Source organism: Macaca thibetana, chromosome 15 (genome assembly GCF_024542745.1).
Source record: "Macaca thibetana thibetana isolate TM-01 chromosome 15, ASM2454274v1, whole genome shotgun sequence".
NCBI lineage: Eukaryota > Metazoa > Chordata > Mammalia > Primates > Cercopithecidae > Macaca > Macaca thibetana.
In genome coordinates, this window is record NC_065592.1 from 11,121,865 (window position 1) to 11,136,957 (window position 15,093).

General features: G+C 51.9%; 2 protein-coding genes and 1 non-coding gene across 8 annotated transcripts in view; 2 read left to right on the forward strand and 1 right to left on the reverse strand.

The window, feature by feature from the left end:
- The window catches only part of LRSAM1 (leucine rich repeat and sterile alpha motif containing 1), a 53,817-nt gene extending 43,225 nt beyond the window's left edge, over nt 1-10,592 (reverse strand). For 2 of the 6 annotated variants that reach the window (XM_050759909.1, XM_050759905.1), the window contains exons 1-8: nt 10,416-10,592; nt 9,999-10,154; nt 6,792-6,895; nt 6,356-6,412; nt 5,791-5,835; nt 4,332-4,409; nt 2,517-2,585; nt 358-442 (exon numbers count right to left, since the gene is read on the reverse strand). In XM_050759909.1, the coding sequence (XP_050615866.1) occupies nt 358-442; nt 2,517-2,585; nt 4,332-4,409; nt 5,791-5,835; nt 6,356-6,412; nt 6,792-6,863 (406 nt within the window). In that variant the 5' untranslated portion in view covers nt 6,864-6,895; nt 9,999-10,154; nt 10,416-10,592. Of the gene's footprint in view, nt 1-357; nt 443-2,516; nt 2,586-4,331; nt 4,440-5,790; nt 5,836-6,355; nt 6,413-6,791; nt 6,896-9,998; nt 10,155-10,415 lie in introns of all 6 variants that reach the window. The other 4 variants (XM_050759908.1, XM_050759903.1, XM_050759904.1 and 1 more) reach the window with 3 other exon arrangements.
- Nucleotides 1-14,387, forward strand: part of PTRH1 (peptidyl-tRNA hydrolase 1 homolog) — a 272,344-nt gene extending 257,957 nt beyond the window's left edge. Inside the window, exons 4-10 of the mRNA XM_050760162.1 lie at nt 10,676-10,810; nt 11,287-11,360; nt 12,330-12,428; nt 12,683-12,764; nt 13,631-13,717; nt 14,050-14,162; nt 14,335-14,387. Of these exons, the coding sequence (XP_050616119.1) occupies nt 10,676-10,810; nt 11,287-11,360; nt 12,330-12,428; nt 12,683-12,764; nt 13,631-13,717; nt 14,050-14,162; nt 14,335-14,340 (596 nt within the window). The 3' untranslated portion in view covers nt 14,341-14,387. The remainder of the gene's footprint in view (nt 1-10,675; nt 10,811-11,286; nt 11,361-12,329; nt 12,429-12,682; nt 12,765-13,630; nt 13,718-14,049; nt 14,163-14,334) is intronic.
- Nucleotides 13,424-13,553, forward strand: LOC126938169 (small nucleolar RNA SNORA65). The gene has a single exon (XR_007719995.1). It is a non-coding gene; the product is annotated as a small nucleolar RNA SNORA65 (small nucleolar RNA).
- Nucleotides 14,388-15,093: the final 706 nt, after the last annotated feature.

The window sequence follows — 15,093 nt, forward strand, 5'->3', positions numbered from 1 at the left end:
CTCTTGAGCTAGTCACATTCGATTTCCTGGGCCTTGTTTTCCTCATGTGTAAACTGGGGATGGTACCACCGCCCTCGGCCTGCCCTGTGGACTCCTCGGGAGGCTTGTTGTGTCGCTGGAGATGGAAGCGCTGCTCAGAACCTTACTGCAGCCACACAGCCCTGGAACACTCCCGACAGCCTGTCTCTGGTTACCACGGAGACAGCTGACCCAGCAGGAGTCAGTCCATTTACAGCGACCCCTGGAGACTGGCTGCCTTCCCGCTCAATGGCTCCGGGGCAGGGCAGTTTGTGGATCCCGGCCAGGACTGCCCAGAGCTGATGGAGGGTCACACGGACACAGCTTCTTGGTCCCTACCTTTAACATTGAGAGTCTGGAGCTGGGTCAGGTTCCCAATGGAACGCGGGAGCTGCATCAGTTGATTCCTTTCCACGTTTAAGACCTAAGAAAAAGGAAGAGGTGGCCAGGCGCAGTGGCTCATGCCTGTAATCCCAGCACTTTGGGAGGCCAAGGCAGGTGGATCACAAGGTCAGGAGTTCAAGACCAGCCTGGCCAACATAGTGAAACCCCATCTCTACTGAAAATACAAAAATTAGCTGGGCATGGTGGCACACGCCTGTAGTCCCAGCTACTCGGGAGGCTGAAGCAGGAGAATCGCTTGAACCCGGGAGACAGAGGTTGCGGTGAGCTGAGATGGTGCCATTGCATCGCCTGGGCAACAGAGCGATACTCCATCTTAAAAAAAAAAAAAACTAAAAAGGAAGAGGTGACATGAGAACCCACACACAGACCACAGTGATGACCCCTGCACCCCTCGCCCTGCCAGGTCAGGGCACCCAGGCACTATACACACAAGCCCTTGTCTCCCCCTGCCGGCCCTTGAGGAAGACAGAAATTCTTAAGTTTCTGCTGGAGATAGGAAAAAAACAAAGCTCAGGGTAGTGAAGTCATGTGCTCAGGACAGCACAGCCAGGCCTTGAACCGCTTCTGGCTGAGGTTCCAGCACTCATACCGACCACAAAATGCTCAGTAACTGTCCCACCATCAGGGAGGGAGGGAAAAGGGGACTACAGACTCCGGGATCTGGGGAGGCCGCACAGGAGGCTCTAGTTCCCCCAGCGTTAAGGAAAAGGAAACCTGGCTGCCCCAAGGCTTTGTGATCCACCCAAGGCCTCAGGCTGGTAGTGGTGCTGGGACTGAACCTGGGCTTGTTGGATTCCAAAGCTGTACTCCCTCCAGAAGGTAGCACCTTGAGGTGACCGAGGCCAACAGGATGAAACACTAAGTAACCATTAAAAATAGATGCAATAGGGGCTGGGCTCACGCCCAGCACTTTGGGAGGCTGAGGTGGGTGGATCACGAGGTCAGGAGATCGAGACTATCCTGGCCAACATGGTGAAACCCCGTCTCTACTAAAATACAAAAAATTAGCTGGGCGTGGTGGTATGTGCCTGTAATTCCAGCTACTCAGGAGGCTGAGGCAGGGGAATCGCTTGAACCTGGGAGGTAGAGACTGCAGTGAGCCGAGATCATGCCACTGTACTCCAGCCTGGTGACAGAGCGAGACTCCATCTCAGAAAATTTAAAAAAAAAAGACGCAATGGAAAGCTAAGTAGCCATTAAAAATAATGAGAAGATGAATATTTTATGAACCAAAGGATGTTATGAGTTACTGTCAGGTATCCAAAAGCTCCAAATTAGTGAACGCAGCAATTCTATAAAAATACACCTACTGGCCAGGTGCAGTGGCTCACGCCTGTAATTCCAGCAATTTGGGAGGCCAAGGCGGGCGGATCACTTGAGGCCAGGAGTTTGAGGTCAGCCCGGCCAACATGGTGAAAACCTATCTCTACTGAAAAATACAAAAATTATCCAGGTGTGGTGGTGTGTGCCTGTAATTCCAGATACTCAGGAGGCTGAGGCAGAATCTCTTGAACCCGGGAGGCGGAGGTTGCAGGGAGTTGAGATGGTGCCACTGCACTCCAGCCTGGGTGACAGAGTGAAAAAAAAAAAAAAATACATACAAAAAGTCCTACATCAAGGTATTTATTGCGGCTTAAAGTGGTAGCAATTGGTCAGGCGTGGTGGCTCACACCCATAATCCCAGCACTTTGGGAGGCCAAAGTGGGTGGATCACCTGAGGTCAGGAGTTCGAGACCAGCCAGGCCAACATGGCAAAACACCATCTCTACTAAAAATATAAAAACTAGCCGGGCGCGGTGGCACACTCCTGTAATCCCAGCTACTAGGGAGGCTGAGGCAGAAGAACCACTTGAACTCGGCAGGGAGAGGTTGCAATGAGCTGAGATGGCGCCACTGCACTCCAGCCTGGGCAATGCAGTGAGACACTGTCTCAAAAACAACAACAAAAACTAAAGAGCCAAGGGGAGGATGGAGCTGGCACTGAGTGCAGCCTGCTTCCACTGGCTGGAGCCCAGCCAGAACACTCCAGGCTTGAGTGACTGCCTGGTCTCACTAGGGCCATCTGAGGTGGGTTTCTGTTTCCGCAGCCTTACCTGGAGGGCAGTCAGCTGCCCCAGGTCGTCAGGAAGGGCTGTCAGCTGATTATCGTGGAGATCTAGAACCTGCAGAAGGAAGATCCCTGTGAGTCTCCAAGTGAGAAAGTCCCTTGGACTCCGGGCTCCAGAGCAGCGCGGAGGGGCTGGGGCCACCTCACACCCCCAGTGCAGAAACAGAGGGCCTGCCCCTCCTTTCCCACTCTGTGTGGATAATTCCCACCTCATTTTCCTTCTCAAACCATTTTACCACTTTCTTATTTTACGTATATTTATTTTTACCGTTGATTGAAAAACTATGCTATAAAACAGTATGCCTAGATACTAACATGTTAAAAAGAAACACCCCATTGTATAAATATATATTTGCATAGAAAAAAGACTTTCAAATATGCGATAAAATACTGATAGTGATACTCCACAGTGTAAAATTATAGATGTTTCCCCTTTTGCTTTTTTTTTTTTTTTTTTTTGAGACGGAGTCTGGCTCTGTCGCCCAGGCTGGAGTGCCGTGGCCGGATCTCGGCTCACTGCAAGCTCCGCCTCCCGGGTTTACGCCATTCTGCTGCCTCAGCCTCCCGAGTAGCTGGGACTACAGGCGCCCGCCACCTCGCCTGGCTAGTTTTTTGTATTTTTTAGTAGAGACGGGGTTTCACCGTGTTAGCCAGGATGGTCCTCGATCTCCTGACCTCGTGATCCGCCCATCTCGGCCTCCCAAAGTGCTAGGATTACAGGCTTGAGCCACCGTGCCTGGCCATTTCCCCCTTTGTTTAACTGTACTTGCTAATTACTATTTTATTTTATTTTATTTTATTTTAATCTTGAGACAGAGTCTCTGTCTCTCACCCAGGCTGGAGTGCAATGGCACGATCTCAGCTCACTGCAACCTCCACCTCCTGGGTTCAAGTGATTCTCGTGCCTCAACCTCCCAAGCAGCTGGGATTACAGGCATGTGCCACCATGCTCTGCTGGGATTTTTTGTATTTTTAGTAGAGATGGAACGCCATGTTGGCCAGGCTGGTCTCGAACTCCTGACCTCAAGTGACCCACCTGCCTTAGCCTCCCAAAGTGCTAGGATTACGGGTGTGAGCCACTACAACTGACCGCTAATTTTTTAAAAAGGAAAATGCACAAAAAAAGGCCTTGGAGAAATATTTATACATGTGCATACACAGGTACTCTCCACATCCATGGGTTCCATATCTACGGATTCAACCAAACTCAGGTCAAAAATACTAAAAAAAGACAAAAACAAAAACAAAAAAAACCCATCAGTAGTGAACACATACAGGCTTTTCTCTTGTCATTATTCCCTGAACAATATAGTATAACAGATTGGGCCTGTGCTGCAGGGCTCCTCTGAAGGTGCATACCACTCTCCCAAGCTCAGGTCTGTACAGAACAACCCTGGGCTCACACCGCCCACATCTTGTGAATGCCTCCCAGCCTGTCCAGGGAGGAGCTCACAGTCAGCAGGAAGTCCTTCCGGATCACCTGGGCGTCCCTCCTCTTCCTTCTTGCCTGGAAGTGTCAGTTTCCTCGCCCTCTGCTAGCTGACTCGCCATGAGTTTGTCATTTGGCTTTCCTCCTAGCATGTAAACTCCCTGGGGACAGGGCCTGTGGCTGGTCATCTTTGTCACCCTATCCCACACACAGCCCACAGGAGTATCCAATAAACCATGCTGATCAAATCCCAGATTGACAGGTAGATGAGGCCCCACTGACATACAAGAGGCGGCCCAAAGGGAGCAGGTGCTCAGCTGCCGCCTGGAACCCCATGCAGAGCCCCAACTGCCTGGGAGGAGGGCCCGGTACCTTGATGGTTGCCAGACTCAGGAGGCTGCAGGATTTGGGAAGCAGGGAAGTGAGGTGATTCGTGTGGACGATCAGCACCTGTGTGGAGAGATGTGCGGCCATGTTGGGCTGAGGAAGAGAAGCAGGCATGGCAGGCTAAGGGCATGGGAGCCAGCCCAGTGCCCTGCTACGCCCCGCCATCTTGCTCTCCCAGACACCACGACAGGAGCAGGGGATGCGGGTCAGGATCATGAACTCTCCCAATGGGGAATCTGATGCCCTTCCTTAAAATCTGGATCTTCAAGGGTGAAAGAGACCTTAGAGGTCTAAACCTTCCATTCTGAGAAGGGATCCCCCTGCAGCCATTCTGATCATAACCTTCCCAGCACCAGCATCTTCACGTGGAAAATAGAGAATAATCAAGTGCCTGCCTCCCAGGGCTGCCATGATGTTAAATACAAGCTCATGCGCAAAACATCCAGAGCTGGCACACGGGCCAGGGCTCAGTCCAGGTCATCTACTCCTATTTTTCTTAGTCATCGACCACTGCCTAACACTTCCAGCACAGACTTGGGATGGTGGCTCACGCCTGTAATCCCAGCACTTTGACAGGCCAAGGTGGGTGATCACTTGAGGTCAGGAGTTCGAGACCAGCCTGACCAACATGGCAAAACCTCATCTCTACTAAAAATACAAAAAATAGTTGGGTGTGGCGGTGGGCACCTGTAATCCCAGCTACTCAGGAGGCTGAGGCGGGAGAATCGCTTGAACCCAGGAGGTGGAGGTTTCAGTAAGCTGAGATTGCGCCACCGCACTCCAGCCTGGGTGACGGAGCAGAGTGTCCATCTTAAAAAACAAACAAACAAACAAAAAAAACACTTCCAGCGCCAAGGAGCTTACTACTCTGTTAGCATGGAACGCTTTTTTTTTTTTTTTTTTTCGTATTCTCATTTAGATACTTCACTTAGAGTGCTTCCGCCCATCTGTATTCAAAGCTGCAATGCTCTGCTGAAAAATCATTCACTCCCCTCAGAATCTCCCCTGCGTGACCAGAATAAAAGGGGTGAGTTTCTATTATTATGAACACCGGGGCTCATAAGCCTTTCCTATGTGGCAGGCATTACACTCAGTATATTTCTCTCTCTAACTATCTACCACTCATTTAATTCTCACAGTACCTCGGGGAGGAGAACTATGAATGTCTTCATTTCACAGGTGAAGAAATGGAGAAGTAAGAGTTTAAGGAAGTTGCCCAAGTCACAAAGCCAGTGAGAGGAGGCAGAGTCAGAATGTGACACAGGAAGGTCCAACCCCAAAGTCTACTCTCCTCTCTGTGAAATCACCTGCTGCAGGCCAAAAGCGTAAGAAGCAGAGAGAAAGCAGGTGTCTACGCTGGGGAGACAGCGCCTCAAAGTCCCTTGTGGGTTCAAACAAGCAGACATGCAATAAGCAAGTCTCTGAAGATGAAGCTCCAGCTCACCTTCTTCTGCAGAACTTTGCATGTTGCAAAAGCTCCAAATGGAATCTAAGATAAGATAAAGAAAAGTAAGTGTCTCCCCTCCTGCCAGTGTTTAGCTTGTTCTCTGAGTGGCATTCACGTGAGGAAGAGACAGGCAGGAGGTGAACAAGGGCAGAACGCCACAGCAGGTGGCAGTGCTGAGCCCAGGGGCAAGGCTGGCGAGCAGCGGTGCTGGGGATGTGGCCAGCCCTTCCCCCAGTCAGCTGGCAGGAGACTGCCCTGCCCCACCCACCCTGTCCCCATTGTGAACCCCTTCAGGGGCTGGAGAATGCCAGGCCCTTCCAGCAACCTAGGAGTCTATGGGTACATTTTCTACCTAGACTTCTTGACTCTTGGCGACTATGTTATACTGAGGCCAAAGTACCATCTCAATTCTTTTGCACAAGAACAAAATCTAAGGAAACATCTCATGACTAGAGCTTCTGGCCTTTCTAAAGCCCTAGTCCACCTCTGTCTTTCCTAGGGACATGTGATCCAAGAAAATGGGACAGATCCAATTCACAGCCCAACACTATGCTCAGTTTACCTCTGAGAGCTCACATTTAGAGATGTCGAGAATGTCATCTGCCCCAGCTTCTTTTGCCTAAGGATAAAAAGAATTTTTAAAAAGTATTAAGACAAAACATCTTTGCAGAGTGGACAAGCCAGGCAAAGAACATACACGTAAGCAGCAGCAAAGGACCATAGACACTATCTGGTTCCACCGGTCCAGTGAACCAATGACGCCTGCTTTCCCGGAGCTTGAGGCCCAGAGGGATGAGGAACTGAAAAGCAATGACAGTGCGCTCAGTCTACAGGGGAGAAGCACCCTTGACAGGGGACCTCATCTGTTGGGTCTAAGTCAGCTATTTCTTCTGCAGGTGGGGGAGGGAGCATGGCTTGTCGGGGGCAGTGCGGAGGCCTACTCCTTGGGGACTGAGGAGGAGTTGGGATAGAGTTAGAGGAAACCCACTTTCCCTCACCAAACACATCTGGTACTCCAGGCGCTTCCGAGCCTCCTCACTGGGTTTCCGCTTCCGGAAGAAGAGTGGCATCCTTCCCTTTTCGCAGAGCGATCTGGAGGACCCTGGGGCACAGGAGAGAAGTTAGGAACTGGGGAATTTGTCACAGCCCCCAACACCCAGGACAGGTAGCGCTGTAACACAAAGTATGCAGCTGGTCTGTTGGACCATGAGTTCCATGGAGGCAGCAGCTGCATCTTTCTAGTGAGTTCCATGGAGGCAGTGACTGTGTCTTTCTAGTGAGTTCCAAGGGGGCAGGGGCTGTGTCTTTCTAGTGAGTTCAACGGGGACAGCGACTGCATGTTTCTAGTGAGTTCCACAGGGGCAGCGGCTGTGTCTTTCTAGTGAATTCCACGGGGGCAGGGGCTGCATCTTTCTAGTGAGTTCCATGGGGCAGGGGCTGTGTCTTTCTAGTGAGTTCCATGGGGTCAGGGGTCATATCTTTCTAGTGAGTTCCATGGGCGCAGGGGCTGTGTCTTTCTAGTGAGTTTCATGGAGGCAGGGGCCGTGTCTTTCTAGTGAGTTCCATGGTGCAGGGGCCGTGTCTTTTTTTTTTTTTTTTTTTGAGACGGAGTCTCGCTCTGTCACCCAGGCTGGAGTGCAGTGGCCAGATCTCAGCTCACTGCAAGCTCCGCCTCCCGAGTTTAGCCATTCTCCTGCCTCAGGCTCCCGAGTAGCTGGGACTACAGGCGCCCACCACCTCGCCCGGCTAGTTTTTTGTATTTTTTAGTAGAGACGGGGTTTCACCTTGTTAGCCAGGATGGTCTTCATCTCCTGACCTCGTGATCCGCCTGTCTCGGCCTCCCAAAGTGCTGGGATTACAGGCTTGAGCCACCGCGCCCGGCCGGGGCCGTGTCTTTCTAGTGAGTTCCATGGTGCAGGGGCTGTGTCTTTCTAGTGAGTTCCATGGGGTCAGGGGTCACATCTTTCTAATGAGTTCCATGGGCGCAGGGGCTGCGTCTTTCTAGTGAATTCCATGGGCGCAGGGGCTGTGTCTTTCTAGTGAGTTTCACGGAGGCAGGGGCCATGTCTTTCTAGTGAGTTCACTGGGGTCAGGAGTCACATCTATCTAGCAAGTTCCATGGGGCCAGGGGCTGCGTCTTTCTAGTACTGGTTCCATGGAGGCAGGGGCTGCGTCTTTCTAGTGATTTCCATGGGGCCAGGGGCTGTCTTCCTAATGAGTTCCATGGAGCCAGGGACTGCATCTTCCTAGTTCCACGGAGTTCCATGGGGGCAGGGGCCACGTCTTTCTAGTGAGTTCCATGGGGTCAGGGGCTGCATCTTTCTAGTGAGTTCCATGGGGTCAGCGGTTGCATCTTTCTAGTGAGTTCCATGGGGTCAGGGGTTGCATCTTTCTAGGGAGTTCCATGGGGTCAGGGGATGCGTCTTTCTAGTCCTTCTGTCAGTGTCCTGAGCCCACAACAGGTGCTCAGTACTCCTTGTTCTTTGTTGACTAAACATTAAGCAGCAGGATGAGGTGGAGACAAAGACAAGCCAGATGACCTGGGTTGGGGCCCATATTTGCCACCGACCCATAGTGAGGTCTTGGCATTATCCTTTTCCTGTTCTGGGGAAACTTAGAGAAGTTTCCTCAGGCGCTTTCCAAGACTGTTCTTTGGGGACTCTAACAGACTCTGCCAATGAATCACTTCCAGCCCCCTAGACTGTCAGAGCGGGATCAGCAGGAACAAACTAGAGCCAGCCAGGAACAAACTAGAGCCAGCCAGGACCTTGGGGAGCTCAACTACATCATGATCAAAGAGACCTCTGTGGTGAATACAAATTAAAAAGCAATCCTCAGTTTACCACCCTCAGTTATTATTCCATTTTATTCTCACCATATCCCTATTTAAAGTGAAGAAACAGGCCGGGTGTGGTGGCTCATGCCTGTAATCCCAGCTCTTTGGGAGGCCAAGACGGGTGGGTCACTTGAGCCTAGGAGTTCGAGACCAGCCTGGGTAACATGGTGAAACCCCGTCTCTACTAAAAATACACAAAGTAGCTGGGCGTGGTGACGTGCGCCTGTAGTCCCAGCTACTTGGAAGGCCGAGGCACGAGAATCACTTGAACCCAGGAGGCGGGGGTTGCAGTGAGCTGAGATCATGCCACTGCACTCCAGCCTGGGTGACAGAGGGAGACTCTGTCTCAGAAAATAATAATAAATAAATAAATAAATAAAGTGAAGAAGCAGATGCTTATTAAGTTCAGTGGCCTGGCTGTACAGCCTGGATTGCAGCCTGGAACCGTGGTCTCTCAAGTCCTGACCTGTGGGATTTGCCCGACTCCTTGGTGCTCACATAACTTGGCACACACGAAGTACACTGTCCTGAACTCAGAGCCAGGTGCTCACTGCCTGCCCAGGGCCTGCACAGTGTCTGTAAATATCAGAGCAGGATAAGGGACGGCAATGAGCCAGGAAGCAATCACCCAGGGAAGTGCATGGTGAGCAGCACAGGCTTTGGGATGAAAGAGAACTGGATTTGAATCCGAGATCTGCCACCCACGACCGCTGAGGTCACCTTGGTTCACCTCTCAGAGCCTCAGTTTCCTCATCTGTAAAGTTTAAGTAACCATGCTATCAACACTGGCTTCTGTGAGGATCCAATGACTTCATATATGTCAAGCGCATAATACAGGACCTGGCACACGAGTGCTCAATAAATGTGAGCCACAAAACACCCACATGCAAGCAGCATTGATTCAGGGCCCACTAGAGGAGCTAGGGAGAAGACAGCCCTGGGAGGAGATGCAGCTGAAGAAGACATACACCCAGTCCTCAGAGGGATGGGCAGAGATGGCAGCTCTGCACCCACAGGGGCGGGGCTGTCTGGGGAGCCAGCCAGGCCTGCAGAGCCAGCTCAGGACCTTCTTGTCACTCCACCTGCCTGCAAGGATGGGGAATGGTTTGAAAACAGCCCTCTCCCATCACTCCCTGATGACCAGCACTTACCCTTCTGCTCCCCAGTCACTAACCCTCCTGCACCCCCTTCCCGATGTGCAGCCCTCCCCCCGACTTCCTCCCAACCACCATCGCTCTCCCACCCCTCCCAGAAGATCAGCTCTTTCCAGGCTGCCCCACATGCCTGTCCCTCCCTTTCCGACGTCCAGCCTAGATGCGGGGGGAGGGCCACATCCATATTTCCTGGGGTGGGGTGGGCAGTGGCTGACCTGGCTTTACGGATGGAGGGGTCCCCCACGTTGGGAACCGCGGGTGCACCCGAGGGCAGGCTGATCACTCGGAGGGCTTGGTCACGGACTCGGGGCCGCAGACCACCCGGCACGGGCCGGGCGGAGCCGGAGTCTGGTCTCCTTCAAACGCAGGTGCTGGGGACAAACTCAGAATCTCAGAAAGTCACGCAGACCGGGATGACGAAGTCTGAGGCTCTAGGAACCGCGGACTCTCAGAATGAAAAGCGGGACTGGATTTCCACATAAATAGACTGTTTTGATAACTAAAGTGCACACACCAAGTGCTGGAGGGGGCAGGGGTCGCTGCGGTACTGGGGTCTCGGAATGGGACACCGGACCCCTCAGGGGAGGGGCGGGGCTCTGGGATTGGGTGTTGGGGACCGGGGTGACACTCACGATAAAGGAGTATGGGAAACAGCTAGGCCTGGGATCACGGGAGCAACCCCTCTTCTCAGACGTCTCCAGAGCGAACTGCCCGATCTCCCTTTCGGAATCTCTAGCTTCAGCGCACCGCGGTGCCCAGCTCGCAAGCCGTCAGCCTCAGGCGCCTGCCCACAACAAACATGGCGACAAAAAAGCGTCTCTGGAAGGCTGGGCAGTGACGACAGTTCTCGCGATAACCGCGTTTTCCTCCCTATATCCGGCGTCGTCCGCGCGATTTCCGGCCTCTCGGCGTTCGGCTCGGAGGGGGCGAAGGTGCAACCTTCTTCGGTCGTCCCGAATCCGGGTTCATCCGACACCAGCCGCCTCCACCATGCCGCCGAAGTTCGACCCCAACGAGATCAAAGTCGGTGCGTGCTCTAGTTGTGGCCGGGGCTGCGGGATGGAGCATCCCTCGGCCCCGCCGCGCGTGCAAAGCTTTCTAATATGGGGCTCTTAAAGCCGCTGCCTCCTAGAGGCCTTCCCGGTGCTGCGCCGTCCTGGCCAAGCCTCAGTCTTTCTAGGCCTTAGCTTCTCCACGTGTAGGTGGGGAGGGAGGACCGGACCACCTGTGGCGGCTTGGGAGCCCGCAGGCCCTAGGGTAAGGCTTGTCTTCGGGCGTTTGGACCCACTGGCCTGGGTTCGCGGGCGACGGGGCTCTCTCCACGCCTCCGCGGTGTGAGGTTCGGAGCTGCCCACGCCCGAGGGAGGAGCGGGTGGCCGGCCTCACGCTCGGTGCTGTTTCGAGAAGAGGCAGAGGGTGATGTGTCCAGCCCCGGAAAGACGCTGAGAGGGCTGTGGCTCGGGGGCTCCCTCTGCAGAGACCCTAACCCTTCTTTTTCTCCAGTATACCTGAGGTGCACCGGAGGTGAAGTCGGTGCCACTTCTGCGCTGGCCCCCAAGATCGGCCCCCTGGGTCTGGTACGTCATCCCCGCCAAGGGGCTTGTTTTCACTTACAGAGCAGAGTTAAGCGCCGGCTCGTGGAGTCACGACTGTGCCAGAGGTGCCCTCGTGGCTTGGATTGTCACCCTCACTAGGCCTGAGCCACTGACTAGTACTAGATACCTTAGGAAGGTCGTGCGTGAAACATCGAACCCGGTGCCTTTAAATTGTAATTAGCTCCATGTGTCTCCACTGTTGCTTTGGGGCACCTGAGGGGTGGGCCCAAGGGGGTTTTGAAGTTAGGAGTGGCTTAGTGACATTGGGCAGCCAATATCTGTATTTCCTCGTCAGGGAAGTGGGCATGGCATTGTTGGGAAGATTAAATGGGGTGTGGGTGAAGATCCAGTGAGTGTTAACAGCTGTGTTGTGGATGTAAACTTAGCAGTTAATGTGGCAGGCTGTGCCTTATGCCTGCTGAGCAACTGCTGGCTTCCTCGTTATTCTGTACTCTTGGATTTCCCTGAATTTCATTAGGCCTTTATGTAATCCTTGCACAGCGGTCCCCTGTCCCAAATGCTCTTCCCCATTGGTCTTTCTTAACCTGTATCTTAACTACTCTTCCTTGGCCCTTAGCTCAGCTGGCACTTAAGGGACACTTAGCAAATAATCAGACGCCCATCCAGGCAGATGGACGTGGGTGGTCTGACATGGGAACCTAATATTTTGAAAGCTCCTTAGGTGATTCTAATGTGAGCAGGGCTGAAAATCCCCCTCCTTAAGCACATAGGCACTTAGGAGGGGTCTAGATTCCATTGTGGCCAAGTCTGCAGTTTACAGTCCTGGACAAGACAATCCCAACCCCCAATTTATGCTATGGTGATAGCTGTGCTGAAGGTGGGAAGGTGCCCTTAAGTACTTGAGATGTTGCCAAGTGAGAAGTGGTGGGCAGGTTTCAAGGTTGTAGTTCACATCTGGACACCATGTTGATTACATTCCTTTATTTCTAGTCTCCGAAAAAGGTTGGTGATGACATTGCCAAGGCAACGGGTGACTGGAAGGGCCTGAGGATTACAGTGAAACTGACCATTCAGAACAGACAGGCCCAGGTATTTACTTGTGCTTGGTTTTGGGATTGGAGGGTGGGGGGACAGAGGTAGCAACCCTCTGGGATTCCTGAATAGAGTATTTCTGCCACCATTGGTGAGCTGAGTGATTTTACCTTGTTGGGGAGGCTTTGTCAAGAGTATGGACCTAGGGCAGAGACTTGGACAGTGTGTGGCCATGATTTTTGAAAGCCAGCATGCTTTCAAAAGCAGTATTCATTGGAGGTGGAGTATTAACTTAAGAATCTCCTCTGCAGATTGAGGTGGTGCCTTCTGCCTCTGCCCTGATCATCAAAGCCCTCAAGGAACCACCAAGAGACAGAAAGAAACAGAAAAACAGTGAGTCATCTTTTCCCTAGTTTGGTTTTGGTAATGGTTTGTGAGATGTTTGATATATATGGCTGTTTTCCCTTGAAGGAAACCTGGGGTTGACATGGCTATTGGGTGTTGATACGGTTAAGGCTGCTAGAGCCAGGTAGTATCAAAAAGTGCCATATATGCTGGGTGGCTCACACCTGTGTAATCCCAGCACTCTGGGAGACTGAGGCAGGCGGATCACTTGAGGTCAGGAGTTTTGAGACCAGCCTGGCCAACATGGTGAAACCCCCATCTCCACCAAAAAATACGAAAATTATCCTGGTGGTGCTCGCCTGTAGTCCTGGCTACTCTGATGACTGAGGCAGGAGAATCACTCGAACCCGAGAGGTGGAGGTGGTAGCAGTGAGCCAGATTCGTGCCACTGCACTCCAGCCTGGGTGACAGTGAGACACTGTCTCAAAAAAAAAAAAATGCCCACGTAGTCCGTGTGTGGGGCAGGCCCCAGTCAGTGCATGTAGGAGGAAGACGTCAGCAACAGTGACCTATAATCAGGAGAGCACATAGAGCCGGCAGGTACTGGGCAGTTTAACTGTCCCTGGCAATTTAAGCTTGTCATTTCTCATCTCTAAAACAGTTTCTGCCATGTCAGATTTGTGAAGGCTTGGTTTTGCCCTCAGCCACCCGCCACTGCACCTGACCAGGTCTCTGTTGGCTGGTGCAATCCAGTGGTGAGCTGATAGTAAACCCCAGCTTAGGAAACAGGGTTGTTCTTCATGTGGATGACTCTGTGCCGAAAGCATGGGAACAGCCTAGAAATGAAATGAAGGACACATGGTCTGCTTTGGCTTCAGACTGTAACAGAGCTTTTGCTGTTTTCTCTTCTGCAGTTAAACACAGTGGGAATATCACTTTTGATGAGATCATCAACATTGCTCGACAGATGCGGCACCGATCCTTAGCCAGAGAACTCTCTGGTAAGAGCAGGACAACGTGTAACTGCTGTAACTGTAGTTGTGTTAACATTCTTCCCACTTAAAGGGTGCTCAGTGAGACCCAAGATGGGGTGCAGTTTTCTGAGACTGAAAGAATGGATGGCTCTTAAATTGGATGTGTTTAATCTGGGCATCAAGGACCCATGGAAGCTTTGCATTCAGGGTCATGGGACTAGATGGAGCTCTGCACTTTATTAGGGGAGCAGGAACCTCATTATTTCCATTGCCTGCTATGAACCCCTTGAGTATTCCCCAGTATGAGGATTATGAGGGACTGAGCCAGCACCTCCAGTGTCACCATTTCTTTACTAAAGGAACCATTAAAGAGATCCTGGGGACTGCCCAGTCTGTGGGCTGTAATGTTGATGGCCGCCACCCTCATGACATCATAGATGACATCAACAGTGGTGCTGTGGAATGCCCAGCCGTAAGTGACTTTTTTGCTTCATTTTCCATTGTTACAATAGGGGCAAAAGGGGGGCCACCCAATGTATTCACAGAGATAAGCTGGGAAGTTTTGGAAATGGTCACTGGTGGGGTTGGGATAATCCTTTTAAACTTTCCCTTTTACTGATAAGACTTTTTTTCCTTTCCCACAGAGTTAAGCACAAAGGAAAGTATTTCAATAAAGGATCATTTGACAACTGGTGGATTTTTTGGTGTGGTGTCTTCCTTGAGGGAGCTAGCTCCTTTGTAGGGTAGTCAGTGGGGTCAAGGTGGCAGAGCCTGTGGAGAAGTAACAAGCACCTTATAGTGGGTAACAAAACTGCCCTGTATGGGCTGGGCTGCTTCAGAAAGGAAGCTTTTTATTTTTTTTTTGGAGATGGAGTTTCCGCTCTTGTTGCCCAGGCTGGAGTGCAATGGCGCGATCTCGGTTCACCACAACCTCTGCCTTCCATGTTCAAGCAATTCTCCAGCCTCAGCCTCCTGAGTAGCTGGGATTACAGACACATGCTACCACGCCCGGCTAATTTTTATTTTTAGTAAAAACAAGGTTTTGCCATATTGGTCAGGCCGGTCTCGAACTCCTGACCTTGATCTGCCTGCCTTTGGCCTCCCAAAGTGTTGGGATTACAGGCGTGAGCCACCATGCCTGGCCAGGAAACACTTTTTATAGACTATAGTGAAGCCTTTCCTAAGAAATGCTCTAACACAAAACCTGAAGACATGGGGAGTGTAGCTGTCCATACCTGACCAACTGAAGTTACAGTGGGTTGGGGGCCCAGGACCCGTTTTGCTAGCCATTCCAGTGCACAGCCAGGGCTCAGAACCAGTGATGCAACAAATAAACCTGACCACTCTCCTGGACTAAGGATTAGTCCTGGACTAATCCTTTGGTTCTGTGAAAGTGAGGTTCA